We start from the raw sequence: 23,116 nt of genomic DNA on the forward strand, positions 1-23,116 counted from the left end.
ACACGTTGGATAAAACGCCACGTGCGATCGATCTACCGGTGATCGGTCGGGTGTTCAGATCTATGATCAGTTAATCGATCGGTCGGTTGGTTTGGACGATTTCTGAGGAAACACTATCAAACCCACACAAGCGGCGGTACACCCCGCTCCTGCTGATGAGTATCTGGAGCTAAAACGAGCGCACCCTTTGACTTGATGGTAAACATTGGGATAACTATGGTCCGCGGACCCCCAAGAGGACCCGTGGTGTAACAGTAGTGTGTGGGGGGGTTATATAAGGGGAAAAGACAATAGATCCAACACAAACTGAGCTTCTATAACTGAAATTCAGCTCAAATTTACTCTCCACCCTGTTGAGGAGCCTATACTTTCACTTTGAATATTTGCTGATGATACTTTCACTGATTTAGAAATTGTTCTATTGGTCATTTATAAGGATTACTTAGGCTACGTGTTCATTAATCATTTTGAACATTGCATTATATGACAGCTTTAGTTACACATTAAAAAAAACTACTTTATGTTCCCCTCAGGTTCACACTGTTGTTATAGTTGGTGAAATGACACTTTCTTTCTGACATTTTTTGAATTTCTAATTGTGATCTATGGGAGCAGCTTAGTTCACACAGACCCAGGTGTGACTGTAACTGCCGGGGACAGACAGACTTGACTTAACTTGATTGTTGTCTCCCAATAAGATTCAGGAGCCAATCGCTTAAAGCAGGGGAGTGGGGCTTTATGAGGGCAACAGTAATAAATGTGTTTTTCATTCTCTGGTTATGCTTCTACTTGTGCAAGCTGTTTTTTCTAAACCAGTTTTGTGTTTTGCACACAATAGTCTAGTTTCTTACTCCTACCGCTGGAATGACATTTGTCTGGAGTCGATTGGGGTGCCAGGAGGATGAATGTCCAACTATGAGGATAAAAGTTTTTAAGATCAATCCCTTCCCTGGATACGTGCGCGCGTGCGTGCGTGTGTCATACAGGCAATTTAAAAGTTCCCTTTGTGCTAGAAAAAAAGTGAGAGAGAGGAATAATAACATAAAATAAGTTTCCTATCTTTATTTACAGCATATTAGATGTACAAAACCATAGAAAATATACATACACGTATCATCTAAGACAGGTGAATAGCTCAGTTCTATTTTACAGGATGTCTCGTTTCTTTTCACGGTCTCTGACCTCAAATCACATCACTCGCAGATCTCTGACCTTCTGCCGAGTGAGCGGTTGTCTTTGGTTGCTAGTTCATAATACAAAATGTACTGACACATACTGGTGAGGCAGCTGATGTCTCATGAATGCATAAAAGCCACTGTTATTTTTATGTTTTTGGGAAAGCCCCAAAAAGCCACCAGCAGTTGCAGCAATGCTATACTGTCCAAATGTATGTAGTTGCTACATTACATTAGCGTTTCACCTAAAACTTTTTACATCATATACAAAAGATTCATCAGAATAATTGCTTTTGTGGTGCCACTACTTCTTTAGTGGCGCTAATTTCTCCATGAAAACATTGTGCTATATTTGTTTCTGTCATTTTGCAGGATTTCTGTCAACAACTTGTCTCTACCTGTGAAAGTAGCCTAAGTTCAAACTATAGATACACTGAATGACATTCATCTGTTTAGCTACCTTTTTTTCTTTAAATCACAATGTTGTCAACAAAAGTCTCCTAATGATGGCATGTAGAATATTTAGCAATATTCAGATACAGACTTGCAGTTGGTAAATCCTGAGATGTGACTTTAAAATCTAAAAGAAGTTATTTAAAAACATTTTTCCAAATTTCCAAACAAAGGAAAGAGAACCTGGTTTCCGTTCTGAGGATGCTCATGAAGATCTATTCTCCCTCCAAAAGCTCCAGTTAGGAATTAACTTGCTTGTCTTGTCTACTTCTCTCTCAGGATAACTGTTTATCAAATGTGTTGTCAGCTCATCCCTCCAGGTGAAAACAGATAACTACAGAATACTCTTTTTGGGGCAAGTTGGAAAAAAGCAGATACTGTGGCCGGTATTTAATCTATAATCCAGACACATGGTGAGAACCCTTCTTAGGGGCGAAGGAATCTCAGGACCTTGGAACGCAGGAAGCGGATGAAGGATTTAGGGAACATCTCTCGTGACTCTTGAGCTGTGTAGTTGAAGAAGTTCTGTGGGTGAGCGAGCACGTCGAACAGCGCCTTCATGAGCTTCTTGTCCTGAGGAGAAGAGTTAGTTCATTAATTACATGTAATATATGAAGAGAAACTGCCAATGCAGCTGCAGCAGTCTGTGTTTCTACATGTCTCCAAAAGAGGGTGCTACTTGTTCACTGGATCCAAATACAGGGTTTACAGATCCACACATCTGGGAGTGACACCCATGTAAATTACTTTATTAAATCTCATTACTTTCACACGAGAAATACACTGGAGCCAAAATTTAACCAGTTCAGTCTTTTCCTGACCTGTGAAGCTTATTCACGCCTTTGTCTTCTCACGCCTGGACTACTGCTATGACCCATTTACATGTAACAGTCAATTCTCAGTGTCTCGACTGCAGCTGGTGCAGCTTGTTTTGTTCTGTGTTGTTTTATTCTCCAGTATTGTGTAAAGCACTTTGTAACCTTGTTTAGATAAGTGCTATAGAATTATAGTTTCATTATTATATTATTACCAATTGACCTTAATTAATATCTAAATATTTTTATACTTGATTATATATCAATTATCATTATAAGTTACAAAATTCCTTCCTAACTGTAGAACAAATTTAGACGCAACACAAAACATGATGCTCTTTTATAAAAGGTGCAAACTCTGGATACCTTGAGAATTTCCTGGTGATTCTCTGAAGCATATAATCTTCCATCTCTCACAATGTCTTCTATCAACTCCTGGTAGTCCTCTGAAACAAATAAAGTCCATAAACAGCTCATTAGTGGGACACATCTTAACAGATTTTAGTGAGAGACAGAGGCTGCAAACATCACGTCTACATAACGTCATATTTCTTTTTACCATCGTATGTCACATATGGGACCTGGAAGCCTTTCCCGCTGTTTCCCTCGTTGGACCTGAACTGTATCCAAAGCCTCTTGGAGCGGGAGGTGAAAGCGATGGGACGTTCATACGTCTGACAGGTCTCGTAGGTCGTCACAGAGTTGGACAGAGCTGTGAGGTAAAGATGTCAGCACAAAGGACCGCATCTGTGATAAGCGTTCTGTGGTACGTCTGCTTTAAACCCCACAAAAGGATTCATTTCATGATAAGTTCAAACTCACCGCTCTTTCTCATTACTAAGAAGTCTCCGCACTCATCCTCAATCGGCAGGAAGATTTCTGGGACGACAATAAGGATCCTGCGTTTGGGCGGTGGGTTGATGGTCCAAGTGCATTCGATGTTGGCCGGATAGTTCCCAGGGTAGTTGGGTGACTCGATGTAGCCGGTAAAGTCTCCCAGCTCTCCCCCACATTGTCGGTCTGTAAAAACAACACAGTTCTGTTGAATAAAGTGTTTTTTCCCCATTCCTGCTGCAGCAATTTACCCCAAAACGCTGCTGTATTTTCTACGTGTGCATGCTTCAGAGGAGTTACTGTACACAGACATACATACTTTTGCATTGCATGAAGTTGGTCGAGCCATCAAAGTCGGTGGTGGTGTTTCCAGGGCAGGCCATACAGTAGTTCTGACCGAACTCCGCCTGAAACGTGCCCGTCGGACAGCGGATGCAGCGGTGTGTGCTGGTGTTGTAGTAATGTCCTGGAGAGCACTGGACTGCAGGAGCCAAACACAGCGGCAGGAGGCTGTTAGTTTATATTTTTTTCCTAATATTCATCACTTGCGTTTTTGCATCTGTGCTTTTAAATCATTTTAGATCAGCTGAAAGCTTACATGCTGCACATTAGGCTTCCAGACAACCTTTTTTTTTTTTTTTTACAAATGCCATTATGGAGCTATGATAATACATAAATTGTTTTTGTCTACAAGTCTGGGAAAAAAAGAGAAAATAAAGAATTTAACAAACAACTTTTTCCCTTGTTCTTGAAAGACTGATACCTACAAAGTGTGGTCGTTTTAAATGAACTCGATAACGTACAGACAATAAGTCAGCAGCAGAGGGCAGCAGAGTTTGTGTCAACACCCAAAACAGATCCATAAACGCAACAACAATATGACACGAATGGGATGTCAAGTAAAAGAAAGTAAAAAAAAAAAAAACTTTACGTAATAAACCTGACAGGTCTTCATAAACGTTCACAGCTAAAAACGGACCATCTAATCCCTCCGCTTAGGTTAAACCATGAAACTATGACTAGACTGGCACTCAGTAGAGCACATACCTCAGCCAAGGCCCCCTACCCAACAGGCCCCTGACCCAACAGGCCCCTGACCCAACAGGCCCCCTACCCAACAGGCCCCTGACCCAACAGGCCCCTGACCCAACAGGCCGCTGACCCAACAGGCCCCCGACCCAACAGGCCCCCGACCCAACAGGCCCCCTAAATGAGCCTGATTCTTTTTCATCAAGAATCACAACTCTCTGGGAAAATGGTGAAAATCTCTCAATGTTAAATAAAGTGAAAAAGAAATTCCTGAATCCGCCCCCCGGTTCCACAACCTTCCACCAAGTTTGAATGGAAATCTGTTCAGTTGTTTTTGTGTAATCTTGCTTAAACAAAAACCAACCTTGAAAACCTTAAAACAAAATTGAACTGGCCTTGACATGATCCATTCACAAGTGGACGGCTCATGGAACGTCAGTTCACACCTGGGGTTAAGAGTGTGTCTCCACTTGTATCTAAAGTAAACACTCGTGATCTGATTTCCCTTGATATGCAAATAAAAATGTACTGTCTGTCATTTCTGTTTGCAAAGACCAAATGAGTTATTGTTTTTAGTCAGTCTGACTATGATGAGTGAGGGGGAGCGTCGACACAAATAAATCAATATATGGGAAACACCGACGAGAGAAACAATATTTTCAGTTCATTGAAGCAGGTCAGGGGACATCAGCTGAGTAGGCGTTTCCACAGTGTGGCCCTGATGGTATTTACGTTCGCACAGCAAATAAACGTGGCGAAATAAATCCTGGAACATCTCTGAATGTGGTCTTAAAGCTGTCCACTTGTGAGACGGATGCTAATACAAGGTCTGAATGAGGCCTGTTTTTTTTTTTCCCTGCATCGACACTTGATTAAAAAATGACTTTCCCACCTTTGGTCTCACACTCCTGAAAGGTGACCGCACCGATGCGCTTGGTGACCAGATTCCCTCCACAGGGGAAGCAGGTGGTGCGGCCCACCTCCTGCTGGTACGTCCCCAGTGGACAGGGCAGGCAGGGGAGGAAGCCGTCATGAGAGGACTGACCTGGGGAACACTGACCTGAACGCACACAAACATTGGATCAATACACACAAGACACACACACACACAACTTTCGGGAACTACGACAGATGGATGAGTTTGATTTCAAAACCTTCAAAATGCGCTACATGAGGAAAACTGCCCCGATCCATTAAGGTCAGAGCCAGTGACAAAGCTAAAGCAAAGGTTAATGGAACGATGCTGTCTCCCAGTGCACCTCACACACTGTGTCTTCAGGGGGACTAATACAAACTGGGTGCCAGTGGGAGTCTGCTGATAGCTCTTCTTGTTTAGTCTGTCAGAGGAGATGGGATCAGGGGTTTAGCCTCGTAGCGATAACAGCACGGGAGGAGACCAAAACATGGTGGCTCCTTCGGCTTTGTATTCAGCCGACTTCATGTTTTGAATTCAAATCCATCTTTCAAATCTGAGCTTGAGCGTCTTTGGCTTTATACAGAGCAGAACATCTGCCGGAGAAAGATCTGTATCACGGCACCATCGCTTCCTGTGTGGCTCACAATCACAAAGCACTTATTTACATTTTGTGCCTTTATGGCTTCTACAGTTTTATTTGTTCAAGATGTTATAACATGTTTCGCTTTGGCTCATGCATTTGTGTCATTGCTAAGTTCTTTGTTTTCTTAAGGGCTGTGCAATTTACACTATTGTCTCTACACACAAGAGGAAACACTAAATGCCAAATTTCAAGATATATATTTTTAGAAATATCAAATATAAATTTTGCTTCGACCTTTAAGGGAATAATTGGATGTTTGCTCTGTGAGTTTTGAGCAGCGGTGGAGGAAGTACTGAAACACTTAAAAGTACCATATTTACTTTTCTACTTGAGTAAAAGTGAGTACTTAATTTTAAATATACTTTCTAAGTATAAAAAGTAAAAGCAATTGCAGCGTGTGTAGCCTATTCCCTAATAATGTAACAGACTTCTACATCAGTCTCGGCAGAGGCGCTCTGCTCTGATAGAAGGAGGCGGGGTCTAGTGTTACCTGCCCGCTCCGATTGGGTCAATGGATCAATTCCCCTCTCGTTATTGATTACTTTTGAAAATATAAAAACACAATGTGAACATGTAACACAATGCTTTGTAAAAATGTTGTGGGGTAGAAAGTACAGATATTTGCTGATAGACATAGTGGAGTAATAGTGGAAAGTACCTGGAAATAAATCTACTAAGTAAAGTACAGATACATGAAAATGTACATTAGTACAGTAATTAAATAAATGTACTTTAACACATCTCACCACTGGTTTTGAAAACTGAATTTCTAATACGAGAGCTTTTTATGTTACAGCTCTGCCACGAGTCAAATATCAGTGAGAGCTCTTTGGGGTACAATAGGTTTCAAGTATTAATTATCTAGATATACAAGTTTTTCTATACAATAAAAGTCCTGTTAGTTACTGCTTCCGTCTACTGAACACTGACTTACCTCCACACTCAGACATGTTTCGAGCTCCGGCCACCTTCAACACTTCTCTTCCCTCAGGTCCAGGACAAACCTCGCAGGACGTCTGTCCCTCCTCACCCTGGTACGTCCCCGCAGGACACATCACACACCTTCCCTGGTCTGCGTTGTAATAAGTACCCACACTGCACCTCACTGACAGACAACACAGGAAAGATGGATTAAAGGCGATTACTTCAATCACTTAGTTGTAGCTTACGCACACAGACACAAAGCAAATTGAGCTTAGGTCTGTGGTGGTTCGTCATATCCCGTCGGTGATAGTTGGGTCTTAGTGCTGTGGTGAGCCATGTGTCTAAATACTTAAACACATCTTTATTCTCTCTGAAAGAATACGGTCATCACTAAGCTAATTATTTAAGCACGGTGAAATCAAAGATTCTCCTGAGAAACCAAAAACAAACACTTAAAGACTCTCACAACAGACTGGCGTGTGTGAACTTGTACTTTACATCACTTTAGGAGAGATCAGTGTCAGCCGGTGTTCGACTACTCACATCATAAGAGAGAGGGGGAGACAGACGGCGTGAAAAGCTGACGGGAATCAACAAATACAGCAGTGTGGCCCCTGGCTACACAAAATCAAACAGCCCTAACCACACTGCACGTTTACACTGCAAATACAGCGGCTCACTTGCACGACGAGACCATTAAAGTAAAGTAACCTGGACTTCATCAGCCGCCTCTTAAGTGTAACCAAACAGAACTGTGTACATACTTAGACTGGATAAACACAATGAAGAGCAGCCACTTTATTATTCACCGCCCATAACACATTAAAGATATTTACTGATTCTGATCAGTTGACAGTTTGGAGGGATCTGCTTGCATCCATGGATATTACACGTCTTAGATGTGGTTAAGCTGAGGTGCAGGAAACTGAGCACAGTGCTTTGGGAAGGAAGCAGTTCGGCTTAGTGGAGCTTTACATGCTCTCAATAGGTGTGAAAAGAGAAATACTAATAAATACTCAGGAGTATGAGTATGGGTATAATCATAAATTAGGATTTGTAACAAGGACGACAACAACAACGTCTTTTGTAGGTTTCCGGTTGGCCGCAGATACAATTTGCCTATACGCAGGACAGATGGATACAGAAATTCATGTATACCCAACTGCCGTATGCCTTTTAAAGAATGTTTTGAGACCCTGCAGTTTTAACCATATTAACCACATTCTGATTTATAAAGGTTTTTATTGGCCTTCTTCCATCTTATCTACATCCTTCAAAAAAGTATGGGAAATTATATATATATATATATAGATATATAAGAAGTACATAAGTATTCTGCTACCTCTGCTTGGAGTCAGTTGCATCTTGTCTCATAAGATGCATTTAACGTGATTTAAAACTACTTATAACCAGGCATATATGGCAGAGGATGTTTTGACTGACTCCTGTTGCCTTTGTGACAAATGGTAAATGGTCTGTATTTACATCGCACTTCTCTAGTCATGATGAACACTCAAAGCGCTTTACAGTACAGGTTATTGCCGCAGCACTTTTTTTTTTTCTATGAGGGGAATTCAGGGTTCAGTATCTGGCCCAAGGACACTTCGGCAGACAGATGGGGAAGACTGGGATCGAACCGCCGACCTTCTGGTTAGAATGAATTAGATGAATGAATGAATATTTTTTTAATGTTTTCTGATTCTGTAATCCCAAACCCTAACTCGTTCTTTATTTTCATTGTAAATTGTTACATGTCTGCAACCCTGCTCTCTTGGCCGGGACACTCAATGAGACTTTTCCCATTTATATCAAAATTGATTCATAAAAAAATAACAGTTTTACATTACTTTAGTAACACTAGCAAGAATTACGTAAGTAAATAAGTACTATGAATTATACTAAGATAGTAAAAGATCAATAAATAGTAAAACAAATGATGATAAATTTAAATGTTAATAATACAACCATACAATTCTCAAACTAATACATAAAAGCAAGAATAAATCAGGAGGTGTTTTAAATTAAGTAGAAAAATATCAACATTTTCAGATCCTCTGTAAGGCTGTTCCAGTGACTCAGAGTCAAGGCTGAAAGCAGCATCACCAAATGTTTTGGTTCTGCTTCTTAAAAAACTTAAAGAGAAGAACCAGAGGATCTGAGGGGCTTTTCTGACAAGTAGTTTGGTGTAAGTCCATGTGGTGCCTTATAAACAAATAAAATCATTTAAAAATCAATACAAAAACTTATAGGTTACCACTGTAGAATACAGCCAAACAAAATGACTGAGACAAAAGAGCAGCGGCGCTCTCCACAGTTGCCTTTGTGTCCTACATCTGACACATCGCCATGCCGGTGCATCAGGGAGGAACTTTTAATACCATAAGCACCATACGCACCCTCACCTCAAACACAGAAACAAATCAAAGAGAGGATTTCCTTTTTATCTCACCAAAGTGCAAAGGCTTGATTACAGGGACTAAATCACAGTTTTGCTTTGGTTCCTCCCATTCAGAGTAATGTCTGTAATTAATTTGAGAATTACTGCGACTGTCTACGAGGGCCTTAAGAACTTGACTTGAAAACAGAAGCTGATCTCACACAACAATAAATCAATGAAGTACCAGGTCTTTAGCAGAAAATGTGTTGTTGCCTTAAATTTAAGCTGCCTGTAAGTAGAGAATCCACCATCTCAACACACACATGCTTTATGTCGATCCAGATTAGCAAATAGTTCGATTTCCCTCTTAAGCAAGAAAATGTAATTCTCTCAAGAGCGGTCCATTTTTCGGGGCCCATTGTTTACTCTAAAAGACCACGAGGAGCCAACATTGCATTGTCCCCTAACAGCTTTTATTTGACAGAGGGAAGCAGTGAGAGAAGAGAGAGAGTGAGAGTGAAAGGGAAAAAAACCTTGAAGCCTTTCAAATGCAAAGAACGCTTCTATAGAGTCCTCGAATTGATGGCCCCAAAGAGGTTTAAAAGACCTTTCACCTCTATTCAAGGGCCCAGTCTTTGCCTACTTGATGACATAGGAAAACACTACGGTATCACAGTGGTTAGAAGCTGAACCCAATAAAAGGGGTCAGGTTTCTGAATCCCCCCATTCGGGCTTGGCCCAATCGCTGCTCGCGCCCATCAAGCGGAGGCCCAAACAGCTGATGCTAATTGATTCCCATGGTGTGGCTGAAGTCAATTCTCTTCAGCAGTTTAGTTGCCGGGGGTCATGCAAAGTGGCCCCAGCTGGGGGGCAGGGGGGACGCAGCACTCAAACTGCCAGCTTGAATCAACAGGACTTCCTAAACATCTTCAATGTTAAAACAAACACGCAAACAAGTCGACTACTGTGCCCAAATGGACGCAAAAGCGTGGACGGGCGACATTCACGTCATCTCTGGATCCCGATCTCGACTGCCGCAGTTCGCTCTTGTTTTCCTTTTCATATAATCTCCACATATTCTGATGCAGATACATGCAGATTGTTGAGATTAACAAAAAATACAAATAACTGAACAACAACATATTTCTATCATCAGTAGGCTTTATCGTATTTTTTATAATAAATATAAAATATATCTAAACCGAGGATATTTCCTGGAGTACAAACTGATGCGAACAGGAGCCTGAATGTATCACATCACGGATTCAAAGGAGAAAAATGCCCAAAACATGAAAGCATATTTTCTCCAAATGCACAGGGAGGCTGTGTTGTCGTCCCTCGGAGGCAGTGAGAACAAGCCCCAAATGGGGTTTTTCAATGGAACGGGCACTGAAAAGGACTAAACTGCGCTCCAAGCTAAGCCAGAGCTGGAGGTGGGGGAGGAGGGGGAAAATATAGCTCCTTTAAAGAGCTGGAGGTTAAGAAGAATGCCTTTCAGCCCCCCCGCCTCCTCTCCCAAATTACATGTCTACACCCCTGCCACGGCCAATAGACTGCTTAATGTTGACCTGAAAGCGTAGCGGGGAGTTAAGGAATCAAGACACTTAAGACCTGTGTTACTGAGAGATATAATGCATAGGGGCTGTTCAGGTTAAAATCACATCAGCGCAGCCAATCAGCAGCAGAAACTTTGATGTTGATGTCGAGCCCCCCCCAAAACAAGAAAGAAAAAAACAAAAAACGCGGTTATGGGGAAACGTGCTGTAAATATAAAGCTGATGATGTGTAAAGCTGATGATTTTCTTTCAACAACCTCAGATGTCTGGAGGACAGCTTCAGGCGTGTCTTGGTTTCCAATTAACGAACAAAGAACAATAACACATCCATCAACAACGGTTCAGAAGGAGGGAAACAAAAATCTGACTTGAAAAGAGTGTGTGGAGTTTATGAAAGATCTGCACCTACATCAGGTTCTTGAACACTGGTAATAGACGGGCATGTGTCGAACACAGCGCACGTCGACTGAGTAAATATTTAGACATCACGGCGGAAGAAAAGGCACCGGTTTCCTCTCACTGATACTGAGAGGCTGTGCGGCAGGCAGAGAACGTACTGAGAGGCCCGAAACCAGGGGCACACGCTGCCAACGGCCAGAAAAAACACATGCCAGCCCTCGGCGCTCTAATGCTGACAGTGTGTGGTCGTATTTAATGAACATTTTCTCCATCACGACTTGTATATAAAAACCAAACCCGAGAGGCAGCAACCACCGGGGAGGAGGGGGCTGCCTGCGGCCCCACGTTACGCTCTTATCCGAGGGAGATGCTGGAAGATCTCACGGCGCAGAGGACCAACAACAGTCTCTCTGTTCCTCCACACGAGCCAGCTCTGCCCTCCAACCAGCTCTTTACAGCATGTCTGCAAACCAAATATGGCACTCATCTGGCCAACACCTGCTTCTATTCCAATCATTAAACCAGCCTGTCTAAATATATCTCGCTGGCATGGACCATTTCAATTACTTAAAGTCGTGACTGTGAGTCGACTGTGTGCGTCGGGCCGACCCACAGGCATCGTTGCCTTTTTAGGTGCAACCCAAGTGGTTGGTTCTATGCTTTGCAGAGACGAACAGAACACCGGCTGAATGCTGCATGTCCCGAACTCCATCTCGTCCTGCATTGACTGACAAAGGGAACTGAAGGTAAACAGAAAAAAAAAAAACTCACCACATTTCCTGCCCATCAGCATCTGTCCGCCCACACAGTGTCCCGTCAGTTCCACTGGCTGCTCGGGATTCTTGGAGAGCTCGTAGTCGGACCCGGCGAAGTGGAGATGGAACTGCTCCCGGTTGATGGACTTCCTCAGGGTCCGGATGGTCTTCCTGAGCCTCTTCTCCGAGCGCCGGCGCACGCAGCTCAGGTCGCAGCTCTCTGCTGAGAGAGGAACTTGATACCACAACTGTTGCCAGCACAAAATGTCATCTCACACACACCTTGAGTATACTTTGAATCCATGCCTGGATGACCACATGCTTGCCTGTGACTCCAAGTCAGGGAAGGAACACTCTAGGCCACCATTCATATAGAAATCAAGGAATTAAAACAAAACCCCCTTTGACCCTACGGCCCACATCCAGAGCCCACCACCACCACCAAGTCAAAACAGGAGATACTTTAACAGTTTGGTTTGATTAGTAACGAACGGACAGCGGCGGGAGACAGAGGTGGAGAACAAGGAACAGAGGTCACAGAGCAGGCAAGAAGTGCAGCGAGACCAACCAACCTGTTACCTCCTCTAGGTTCACATCCAGCTCAAACTCAGCTGTAATCGAGGAGCCGTCCTCCTCGCCGGCTTTCCTGCCGTGGCGGCTGCGTGTCCGCTGCCCGGACGAGGTGCAGCGCAGGCTCACGTAGCTGAACTGGACATTTTCGGTGAAGAGGAACCTGCTATCTGTGGACACAGGGAACGACCACCCCCCCACAACCACGCCACAGCCAGCAGAGCCACAAATACAACACACACACACACACACACACACACACACAAATGCACAACTGTTAAAGAAATTCCCAGTACCTCAGTATGGAAAAGGTTTGAATTACAATATGAATTTAAAACAGGCCTTCCAAATATTGACCTCATCCAAGGAGGTTATGTTTTCACCCCTGTCAATTTATAAATATGTTTTGATTGTTTGTTTACTACTTGACGGATTATTACGGAACTTGGTGGAAAGACGTGCTATGGGTCAGGAAGCAACCCAATAGATGTTAGTACCAATCTGGATTAGTGGGCAGATCCAGGAACTTTTCTTGATGAAAAAAATCCAGATTCGTTTAAGGGACTGCTATTTATGAGCTTGTGGAATTTGGTCCAGATCCAAATAAAAATCAGAATCTAGTGAATTAAAATATAAAGACTGTTGAGCCTCGGTGGAGGAATGTGCTCTACTGAGTACTATTCTAGCTTCTAGGTCATTTTATTATAATTTCCTTTATTCGAAACAATTGTGTGCCCTTTTAGCAACTGTGATTCATGAACTGTGATTCATGTAAGAAACACGGCCAAAACCCTTCGGAGAAGCAAAATAATCTTCCAATCAGAACTCCCTTTGAATGATAGCTGGGTCGGAGCTAGCTGAATGGCATGCTACGGCTAATTACATCCTCCCCTGTCACGGCCATTCAAAGTGCAGCGCTGAGCCGTTCAAGACACTTCAAACCACACCACTTTAGCCACAAATTTCTTTCACATTTGCCTTTGGGTTGTTTTGGTTTACAGCCTTTCAGGTCTGCTTTATCTTCCGAAAGATTGTGGCTTTAGATGCTGACAGTTCTCGGTAAACCCAAAATGTTTTTCTAACCAACACCACGAAGAGGCTGAAACTTAAAAGCTTGGTCGATCTGCATCCTGTCTCGTGTGTGTGGATGTTTTGGGGTTGTTGTGTGGCAACCTCTGTACCTGAGTGTGCAGCGTTCAAGCTCTCCCTCAGTTTCTCCTGACTTCGTTTTAGGTTGCACTTCCCGGTGCCCGACTTAAAAGTGGCTGTGGTCTTAATGCGTGGAACAGCGGCCATTTCTGGACCTGGAACAGAAACAAATCTTGTTATTTTGATCTACTTTTATATCAACCGACGGCAAGGATAGCCTGAGTTGTTTCCTGAGTTACGGTTTTGTGTGGCAGAGCGGAAAGATCGATGTAAATCTGGGATGTTTTGTACTTGCCCAAGCAATACAAGCCACTGTTGTTCTTTTGTGCGTCAGCCAAGCAGGGCAAAGGCATTCCACAGGTCACCGTGTAGGAATCCTCCGTCCCTAAAAGTTAGGGCCACAAAAGGCGAGTGAGAGAGCAAACAGGAAGCATGTAGGAACACGAAACCCATCTCTCTCTGCAGACTGATGCTGACGACCGTTCACAGGGGTAGACCAGCTTAACTTATTTCCATTAGCATGATTTAACTTCACTTTGCTAGAACATATCTGCACCAGGAGATGCCCGACCTGTTCGGGTCTTATTGTGAAAAAAAAAATTTTGATGACGCACTTGACTGAGGAGAGTTGCGTCATATCAATTGAAAGTCTTTCATCTTATTATTCACCATGCAAGCTGTATAGCAGCATCAGTGTTTGCTAGACTGTGTCAGACTTCCATTGACGTCCATTCAACCCTGTTTGAAGCTAACATGAGAACCAGGGACACAACCAAAAATACCCCAAGTTTAATTTAGATAGACTTTTAGCAAGTAGAGAACTACTTCTAGCAGTCTGCACTTTCTGCAGCCTCTTCACATCAAGCCTGTTATTGGTATCTATGAAATGTTTTGTCCCAATTCCATTTTCAAATCAGTATCCTGAACTGTGAGTGTTAAGGAGGCCAAAAAGTTTAGCCATTGAGGATAAATCAAAGTCAAAATTTGGATATTTCTGTATTTTTTAATGGGCTGAATCTTAACGTATCTGTTCGAAACATTGCACAAATGAAAATGATTATTTAAATGTTGAGAAACTGCAGAAAAGTGGGAGCAGAACCGAAAATATTTTTAATGTTTTTTATGCTTGATGACTCAAAATTGACAGTGATTCCTGTGCTATGTGTGTTCAGTAATATTGCAAATCAGATGTGGTTCATGAGAAGAAAACATTCAAAAAGTAAATGGATCTCTAGGTGAAATGATTTTAAGTTAAAAAATAAAGTTGGTTTTTTTAACTGCAGTTTGAACAAACCTTGAAACCTCAGCATGAAACTCTCCTGTGCAGAGCTCATCTTCTGGATATCAAGTTAGAAATCACACAAAATCATCGTGGCCTGGCTAAGTGTGTTGATCTGATTCATCCAACTCACCGCTGCTGATGTGAACTTGGGACTGGCAGGTCAGGAAGCAGCGGTCCCCCCCCTCCTGCTTACTGCAGTTCAAGGTGGGTTTAGAGGGGGGTTTGGCAGGTGGTAAACCCTCAGCCTCTAGATGGAAACCACAACAAAACTCGAGGGTAAAAAAGAAAACCTTTCATTGTAACAAACGAGGACGAGGCACGGCCCAGCGTCCTGACAGCTCCGACAGCATCGTTGCACTTTGGATGTTTTACTCAAAACACAAGAAAAATCAAGTGACGGAGAATTAAAGAGAAAAAAAGAGAGCAGAATTCAAAGTATCTCCTGTTTTTGTCCCCCAGGTTTTAGTGCAGAATGTGGGATGTCGCACAGATTTGCATCACGTTTGTTCCACAGACAGAACAGCAGCACTCAACAGATGCACCAGCTTACCAATGCAGTCCTTTCTGTTCCAGTGCAGCTTATAGCCAGGATGGCAAAAGCATTCAAATCCACCCATGGCGTTCTCACAACCCTGCTCGCAGCCGCCATTGTTCACACTGCATTCATTTATATCTGAGAGGAAAAAAGAAGGAAAATCATTACTGTGATTACAGGCTCCATTTCACAGCAACACATCAATGAGCAAGTACTCACATTTGTATGCTTTTTAGCACTTGTGTGTTACGCTCAAGTTGTTATGTATACCTCCCTCCACCTAACAGGGTCTCACCTCCGCAGTGGGCCAGTCCATACATGGTGAAGCCTTTGTTGCACAGACACTGAAAACCACCGGGGGAGTTCACACACGTGTGATCACATGTCCGCTCAAAAAAACACTCATCTATATCTGTAATCAGAATCAGACAGATGACATAATAGCAGGGCAGCCAGTTGCAATCTTCACTAGGAGGGATTTCCCACCCACAGACACACATAAGCATTTGATCCTGCATTTTCCCACTGAGGGAAAATGTGACGTGTACAGGGTGTTTCACAAATAAAACGCCGCCGGAGGTAGTAACTCATTGAGACACCTTTATGTACTAACACATGCATCAGATAAGCCTCATTAAAGACATAAATTCTGAAGGTAAACGAAGCGGTAGCCACATTACCAAACTAGAATGGCACTCTGAGAGCGTACACCTCCACCATGTCCCAACAGTCCCCTCGTGAAACCACATTTAAATTCACTAGGTCTGGATTTTTACTTGGATCGGCACCAAATTGCACATACACTCATAAATATCAGTCTCCTAAACATGCCTGACTTTTTCCGTAAGATCCATAAATTGTTCTCTGATTAAATCAACAAAAATGTAGAAAAATTATTTTAAAGAAAGGAAAAGAAATTCCTGGCTCCCCCCTCTGAAACGAAGCCACATCAAAATATAATGGGCTCTTCTTTGGGTCATGCCCCTCCCCTCCACAAAATGTGGAATTTGGAAATCTATTGAGTAGTTTTGCTTAATCCTGCTAACTAACAAACAAATGCAGACAAAAACATATTTTCCAAGGCGAAGGTAAAAAGAAAAAAATTTCTGATGTTTAAAATTTTTTTTTTGCCATTTTTTAACCTTGAAGTAAAACCCGCCCACATATTCTGATAAATTACAAAACAAAGAAAATCTTGCCTAATCAATTTAGAAAGAAAATTTAAAAGAGATCAAGACTTAAAGAGATCAAGACTTAAAAAAATCAAATTATCATAATAAATGATGATGAAATTATGAGCAATGGATGTCAAAAACATCTTCTGTCATGATGTCCCTTTCTATTCCATCTGTTTTATGCAAATACAATTAGTCCCAACTGATCTTTATTGGCTTGTGCAGAGTTTGAGGTAAACAGACAGGAGGAGTCAGATTAGATTTCCTACCTTGACAGGACCGCTCATCTGTGAGCAGCTTGAAGCCTTTCCTGCAGTTGCACTCGAAGCTGCCGATGGTGTTCTTGCAGAAGTGATCGCAGCCGCCGTTGTGAATTTCGCACTCGTCAATATCTGCGGGAAACAAGGCGACATCCTGACACCAACACTCGAACAACACTTCCAAATGCACAAAGCTGAAGGGCGGCAGCACCAAGACTCTCATGCTCTCTTCTATATTTTTTTTGGGGGGGGACTGCCAGTCTGACCTTTGCATGTTTTTCCATCCGGCTGCAGGGTGAAGCCCACGGGGCAGCTGCAGCGCACGCCTGTGGATGTGTCTTTACAGGTGCAGTCACACCCCCCATTGTTCACGGCGCAGGTTTCTGAAAGTGCAACACAAAGCATGAATGTATGTGAATGACTTTGGTTGTGTGTTATTTCTCAACGTCAGATGTTAGATCCTAAACAAAACAGAACCTCGATCTACTGAACATTATATTCTTAAAACACCCGAGAATCAAATCAGCAGAACACAACAAATATACAGTTTCTTCTCATGCTTTTGAATACTGTTAAATGCTATTTAACACATTTAGAAATGCTGGTGGAAACAGATGAATGAGGCTCTGATGCCTGGTTTGTATAGTGAACAGTAGAGAAAACACACATATAGGTTAGGTACACATCACAGCTAACATGTATTATCTATAACACAGGACAAGACTCCCAGAGCTGGTGCCAAAGATATATTGTTTTTCATGTGTAGACTCACCCAGAATCACACAACTGATAAATACTAACGATACAAGACGAGATTCACACGCTGCCCTTCCCCAAATGGAAGGAAAATGTGAAATGTACCACACTGTCACAAATGCATGTTATTCAGGGTGGAAGCTGGGGGCGAGAAAGCGACTGCACAGTCATTTCACAGTTTGCTCCAAACGGCTGAGGAATGCCTGGGGTTTACTAGACATTACTCCTCTCCCCTGTTTGACACCCCTCGGTGGTTCCTGGCAGCTCAACGCGGCGTCACATAAAACAGAAAGTCAGGCCTCTGAATGGAGGAGGGTGCAATCGTTACCCATCAGCAGTCTTCGTTTGACCCGTTTGTCCACCTCAGTGATGGATGTGGCGTTGTTGTCCGAGGGCTCGGTGGTGGCCTCATCACGTTCTGAGACACAGAAAAACAACCTTTATTACTACGACTGAAACTCAAAATTGCTCCTTTAAAAAGAAAAACGGGAATGGCACTCAGTGGAGCACATACCTCCGCCAAAGCTCCATTGTCCACTTAAATTTTATCAAATCACACAAAATTACATGTTTTCTTCTGCGTTTGTTTGTGTATTTGTCTTTTAGTTGGTTAGTTAGCAGGATAACACAAAAACTACTGGACAGATTGTCACAAAACTAGGTGGTAGAATGTGGTATGAGTCCAGTAAGCACCCATTTTATTTAGGAGCAGATTCTGATCAGGGGCCAGATCCAGGAATATATTTCACTTTCTAAAAATTGGCGAAATGGGACTTTATTAATATTTTCATCGATTTCTCGGAGAATAAAATTAAGTAAAAATCAGGCATGTTTAGGGGACTGATTAATGAATGTTTGCAAATCGGGATTGAATCTAAATGTGGTTTCATATGGGGACTGTTGGGCCAGGGTGGAGATATGCTCTCTCTTATATAATATTTCACTGGGAAAATGTTATGGAAAGTGAAAAGAAATTCCTGAAACTGCCCCCTGATCCGGATCCACACCAAAATCTATTTGGTTCTTCCTTGGGTTATGCTCCACACTTCCACAAAGTTTCATGGAAATCGGTTTCGTACCTTTTACATAAGCCAGCCAACAAACACAAACAAGCACAGACGAGGTAACAACACAAACACTGTGACTCCTGTGTTGACTTCCTGTTTGTGTCGGCCACCTCTCAGTAAGCAGATGCATGTTTACACTCGAGACATTCAGCTTGTAGTGGCATGGCGCGTGTCAGACAACACAGCACATCAGTTAAGAGAATCTGGAGACAACGTTGCACTGATATGCCCGGACCTCACACACACTGCTGCTGCAGGGAGAGATATTACCCAATATCTGACAGTCAATCCTTATCCCTCAGAACCGCTGTGTGGGAACAGGCACAGTGCGTAACAAGGAGAGCTGACAGAGGGAGATAGTTCCAGTTACTGTGTTTTCAGTCAGTCATCAAGATAGTCTCTGACTGACTGAAGAAACAAAGTGTGAGCTGTTTCTGGAATATTCGCTCCCTGAGCTCAGGTCGAGTTCAACTATATTTACTACCGAAATTCATTTATCACAAACAAGAAGGCAGAACATGAATCAAACCTTTCTCATCAGCTTTCTGTTTCTGTATGATCCACTCTTTCCCCCTGATTTCAACCACATTTCATACTAATCAGAATTTCATTCACTGAGGAAGATGGTGGGATGTGAAAGAATCCGGTGAGTGGACTTTCCAACTGTCCAGGGCACAATATTTTTTTATTATATCACCGTTATATCAAATTGAAACAGGGGCGTGGTCAGGGGGCACTGGTCCTAGCTGAAATCTGATTGGCCCCTGAAGACACTAACTGAATATGTTAATTTATTAAAAGTTTTTATTTTCCAAACTTTTTCAATGTGATGTGATTTAACAAGGAACAATTTTAAAAAAATATATATTCAAGGATGTTTGGCTTTGAGCGAACAGTAAACAAGGAATGACATATGCACCTGACTGAACCAGGAATCGTGCATGGATGATGGACATATATTTTATCTGTGTAAAATGTGGCCCCCTTTATGGCCCCTGATTTAGAAAAATCCAAGATCCGCCACTGAACTGAAATATTCTAACCAAAAACCGAAAATTCTGTCTGATCTATTTAGTACCTTTGGCTTACTTCAGAAGCTGGATTAAAGACAATATGGATACACCTCTCAGAGAGATTAAGATGTGATGCTTTCAAAGGAGTGTATTAAAAATGGAAGTCTGTTTGACGAGCGACGCACAGCACGCTTACCTACACATGACCTCTTGTCAGGCTGCAGGGTGTACCTGATGTGGCACTTGCATATGGGGCCGTTCTCCGTGTCTTCGCAGGTGTGCTGGCAGCCTCCGTTGCCGTGGTTACAAGTCACTGCGGGGTCAACAACATGCAAGCGTGAGACAAAATTATCAGCGTGCCATTTGAAGCCCACTGTGCATGTGTGTGTGTGTGTGTGTGTGTGTGTGTGTGTGTGTGTGTGTGTGTGTGTGTGTGTGTGTGTGTGTGTGTGTGTGTGTGTGTGTGTGTGTGTGTGTGTGTGTGTGGTGTGAAGTTAGCCTCATGCCACCGAGCACGTACAGATGCAGCCCTTCTGGTTCCTGGCCAGCTCGAACCCTGGGCGGCACTCACAGGCCACGCCTCCCTTGGGCGTCTCTTTGCAGATGTGGGCACAGCCGTGCTCCTTGTTCATACAGTTGAGGCCCTCTGTGAAGAGAACGAGGGAGAGGGTACACAATGAAACTCTCCTACAGTGACTGACCGGCTCCACACAAAAGGCACACATAGTGAGAGATTAGTCCGCCGTCCTCAAAGACACTGATTGTTCTCAGGCTTTACACAATTCAAAAACATCAACCCAGTGTTATTTATCGTTTCATCACATCTAGAGAGAATTTTTTTATTCTGCAAGACGAGAAAAAGCTGTTTGAAAATGAATTCCCTGCAATCAAAGCTCTGCAAACTGGTCTGGAGTCTGCATCGTACTCAACGACGCTCGGAGCAGAAAACTGAGATTATGAAAACGCCATTTATCCAGATGAGTCACAGCTGAGTGGATAGGTCCACAGGGTTTAAAAGGGCTGTCAAGACTCGACGGAGTGGAAAGTGCCTGCATTTAAGTTGACTTCAATCGAGGAGACAAAACAAAGGCACTGCAGACAAATCTGCGACACAGACCACATAGACCCGAGTGTTGCAGTTATTAACTTATTTTGTTCTCCGGGGACTCGGAGATCCTTTTTCCCACAGCATGTTGCTGCTGCGGATAAAAGCTCAGTGACGGGAGCCAGCTTGAACCTGTCACCCCTCATTGTGCTGTCAGTCTGAAGATTTGTATGTGAGCATTAAGGAAATTGCTGGATAATTCTCCGTCCCCTTTTTCCCCCCATTGCTTAAGACAATTAGCACATACAAGCATCCACAAACAATCCTTAAACCCTCTTTTAGAAATGAGTTAGACACTGATTTTATTCATTTTTTTGTGAGTGCCAGGGAATATGTTTGAGTTGTATTTGTCCGGCTCACAGATGTTCACATAACAAGCGTGCATGCATGTACACTCACCCACAGAGCGGTGGATGCATGTGTGCTGGTTGTCGCTGAGGAAGAAGCCGTCCTTGCAGCGACACTCGTAGCTGCCCATGGTGTTGACACAAGTGTGCTGGCAGCCACCGTTGTTGAACTTGCACTCATCCACATCTACAGCGCAGAGGATTGATCACATTGATTCAACGGTGTTTGTACAAATCATCTGTTTTGTCCAGTGTTCACAAACACTGCAAATGCAATCAAGGCTTTTTTCCAACATAAAGATTTTGGAGCATAAATATTTGTGAGTATCTCAAATTGCTGGACGAGCAAAACCCAAACTGTTTGTGTTGAAGCTGTGGAAGAAGGAGTCCGGGTGTGTGTGAGAAACGTCCCGACCAGCAGCCCACACAGACAAGAACTCCTCAGGCCATCACAAAGCTTATTTACTCAGCGGTCTTTGGCCGCTCTTACCTAGGCAGTTGTGTCCGTCATGTGCCAAATTGAATCCGTCGTGGCAAGTGCAACGATAATTTCCTGGGATGTTGTTGCACTCGTGTACACAGCCACCATTGTACTCCAGGTCGCACTCATCGGTGTCTGCACAATAACAACACACACATGAATGTTGATCAAAAGTCCAAAAAGTTTGTCTTAGAACAAAAAGTAAGAGCGTCAATCAGAGGATGTGTGGATGTAAGAATAACTAGAATAAACATCACAGATATCACAAAATGGAAAGCCCCTAAACGATGCCACAGTAGAATAAACATGGTGATGTGAAAATTAAAAACATGTTAATATTACAGGTTCCAGTGTCTAAACATCCAAAACTGATGGATGTGGAGACCAGATAAGAATGTTTATCAAACAGGGGACACGTTACCTTCGCAGTGTTTTCCATCTCCTCTGAATCCTGCTTTACACGTGCACTTGTACGAGCCTGGAGTGGTCTGACAAATAGCATCAATGTGACAGCCATCACTTCCCTCTGCACATGGATCTGCTGAAATCCACACAGGTCTTAATTATCTCCACACACACATTCAAACAGTGCAATCATTCAGGTTGTGTGACTTTTATCATGTGGGCACTTTAAAGTTGGGCATGTTTCTGACAGCATACAAATATCGGATTTAACTGAAAAACACAACAACAATAAAACTTCCTACTATTACTAATAATAGTAGTAGTAGTCTACAGCAGTAAATTTAAAAAGGCCTGGGTGAACTAACCTGGAAGTTAATAAGTTACACAGAAAACAAAACCTGTCTAAAAAACGTATTTGTGTAAGGAGGACGTCAATTCCCATAGCGACACTTTACGCAGCAACACGCCGAGAAACTAAAAGTGGAGAAACACAACAAGAGCGCGCTCCTCAAAGCGTGCGTAAAGTAGCACGACTGCAAAAGCACAACACGCACACATGCACTCACATGCATACACACGCACACACACTCACTACAGTCCCACCTCGAGTCTCTGTTAGCGCAGCGCTTTGGCGACTGTTTAACAAGAGCAAAAACAAACAAAAGTCCCTCGCAGCCCGAACAGGTCCCATGGTGATATGATCCAAGTGGAGATGTCTGCTCAAAGGGACGCGTACGCACTGAAGCCGTGAGCGAGCGTCCGCCTCATTTTCATTCTAGCCTGTCAATCTGCTCACAAGGGGCTTTTGAAAAGAGAAAGGAGAGGGAGAGAGTGTGTGTGTGTGTGTGTGTGTGTACGTGTGTGTTTAAAAGAAAGCGAGAATGAGAGCGTGCGCGCGCGTACACGTAAAAAAAAAAGAGACAGCTGCGTCAAGTCAATTAAATCGCCGGTGCTGAACCGGAAGCGTCCTGGTGATGTGTTAAACGTTATGCGATCGAAGCGCTGGAATGGGCTTTTATTTTGAAATCATAAATCGGAAATTCTATTATTGCGCCAACGTGATCGAGTGTGTCTTAAAACTGTGAACAACTGTGA

General features: G+C 42.9%; 1 protein-coding gene across 5 annotated transcripts; it reads right to left on the reverse strand.

The window, feature by feature from the left end:
* Positions 1 to 1,047: 1,047 nt before the first annotated feature.
* scube2 (signal peptide, CUB domain, EGF-like 2) lies at positions 1,048 to 22,926 on the reverse strand. 5 transcript variants are annotated; one of them, XM_034578411.1, is made up of 23 exons: positions 22,625 to 22,926; positions 22,038 to 22,154; positions 21,626 to 21,751; positions 21,188 to 21,322; positions 20,204 to 20,329; positions 19,880 to 19,996; positions 17,932 to 18,021; positions 17,114 to 17,230; positions 16,857 to 16,979; positions 15,708 to 15,824; positions 15,428 to 15,550; positions 15,008 to 15,124; positions 13,891 to 13,980; positions 13,628 to 13,750; positions 12,449 to 12,616; positions 11,893 to 12,099; positions 6,800 to 6,970; positions 5,199 to 5,366; positions 3,597 to 3,758; positions 3,266 to 3,463; positions 3,003 to 3,155; positions 2,810 to 2,889; positions 1,048 to 2,201 (listed from the first exon to the last, which is right to left on the reverse strand). In XM_034578411.1, the coding sequence occupies exons 1-23, from the start codon at positions 22,710 to 22,712 to the stop codon at positions 2,055 to 2,057; spliced, it is 3,063 nt and encodes a 1,020-aa protein (XP_034434302.1). In that variant the 5' UTR covers positions 22,713 to 22,926; the 3' UTR covers positions 1,048 to 2,054. The 5 variants fall into 5 exon arrangements, with proteins under 5 accessions (XP_034434302.1, XP_034434310.1, XP_034434293.1 ...); XM_034578419.1 differs by having other exon boundaries at positions 11,893 to 12,096; positions 22,038 to 22,157; positions 22,625 to 22,896; XM_034578402.1 differs by having other exon boundaries at positions 22,038 to 22,157; positions 22,625 to 22,896.
* Positions 22,927 to 23,116: the final 190 nt, after the last annotated feature.

Source organism: Hippoglossus hippoglossus, chromosome 3 (assembly GCF_009819705.1).
Source record: "Hippoglossus hippoglossus isolate fHipHip1 chromosome 3, fHipHip1.pri, whole genome shotgun sequence".
NCBI lineage: Eukaryota > Metazoa > Chordata > Actinopteri > Pleuronectiformes > Pleuronectidae > Hippoglossus > Hippoglossus hippoglossus.

Coding starts and splice junctions, on each gene's coding strand:
- scube2 (XM_034578402.1), bottom strand. CDS start 22,712: ATGGGACCTGTTCGGGCTGCGAGGGACTTTTGTTTGTTTTTGCTCTTG. Junction 13,981..15,007: donor CCAAGTTCACATCAGCAGCG/GTGAGTTGGATG, acceptor CCTAACTTTTAG/GGACGGAGGATTCCTACACG. Junction 2,202..2,809: donor ATCACCAGGAAATTCTCAAG/GTATCCAGAGTT, acceptor TCTTCTCCTCAG/GACAAGAAGCTCATGAAGGC.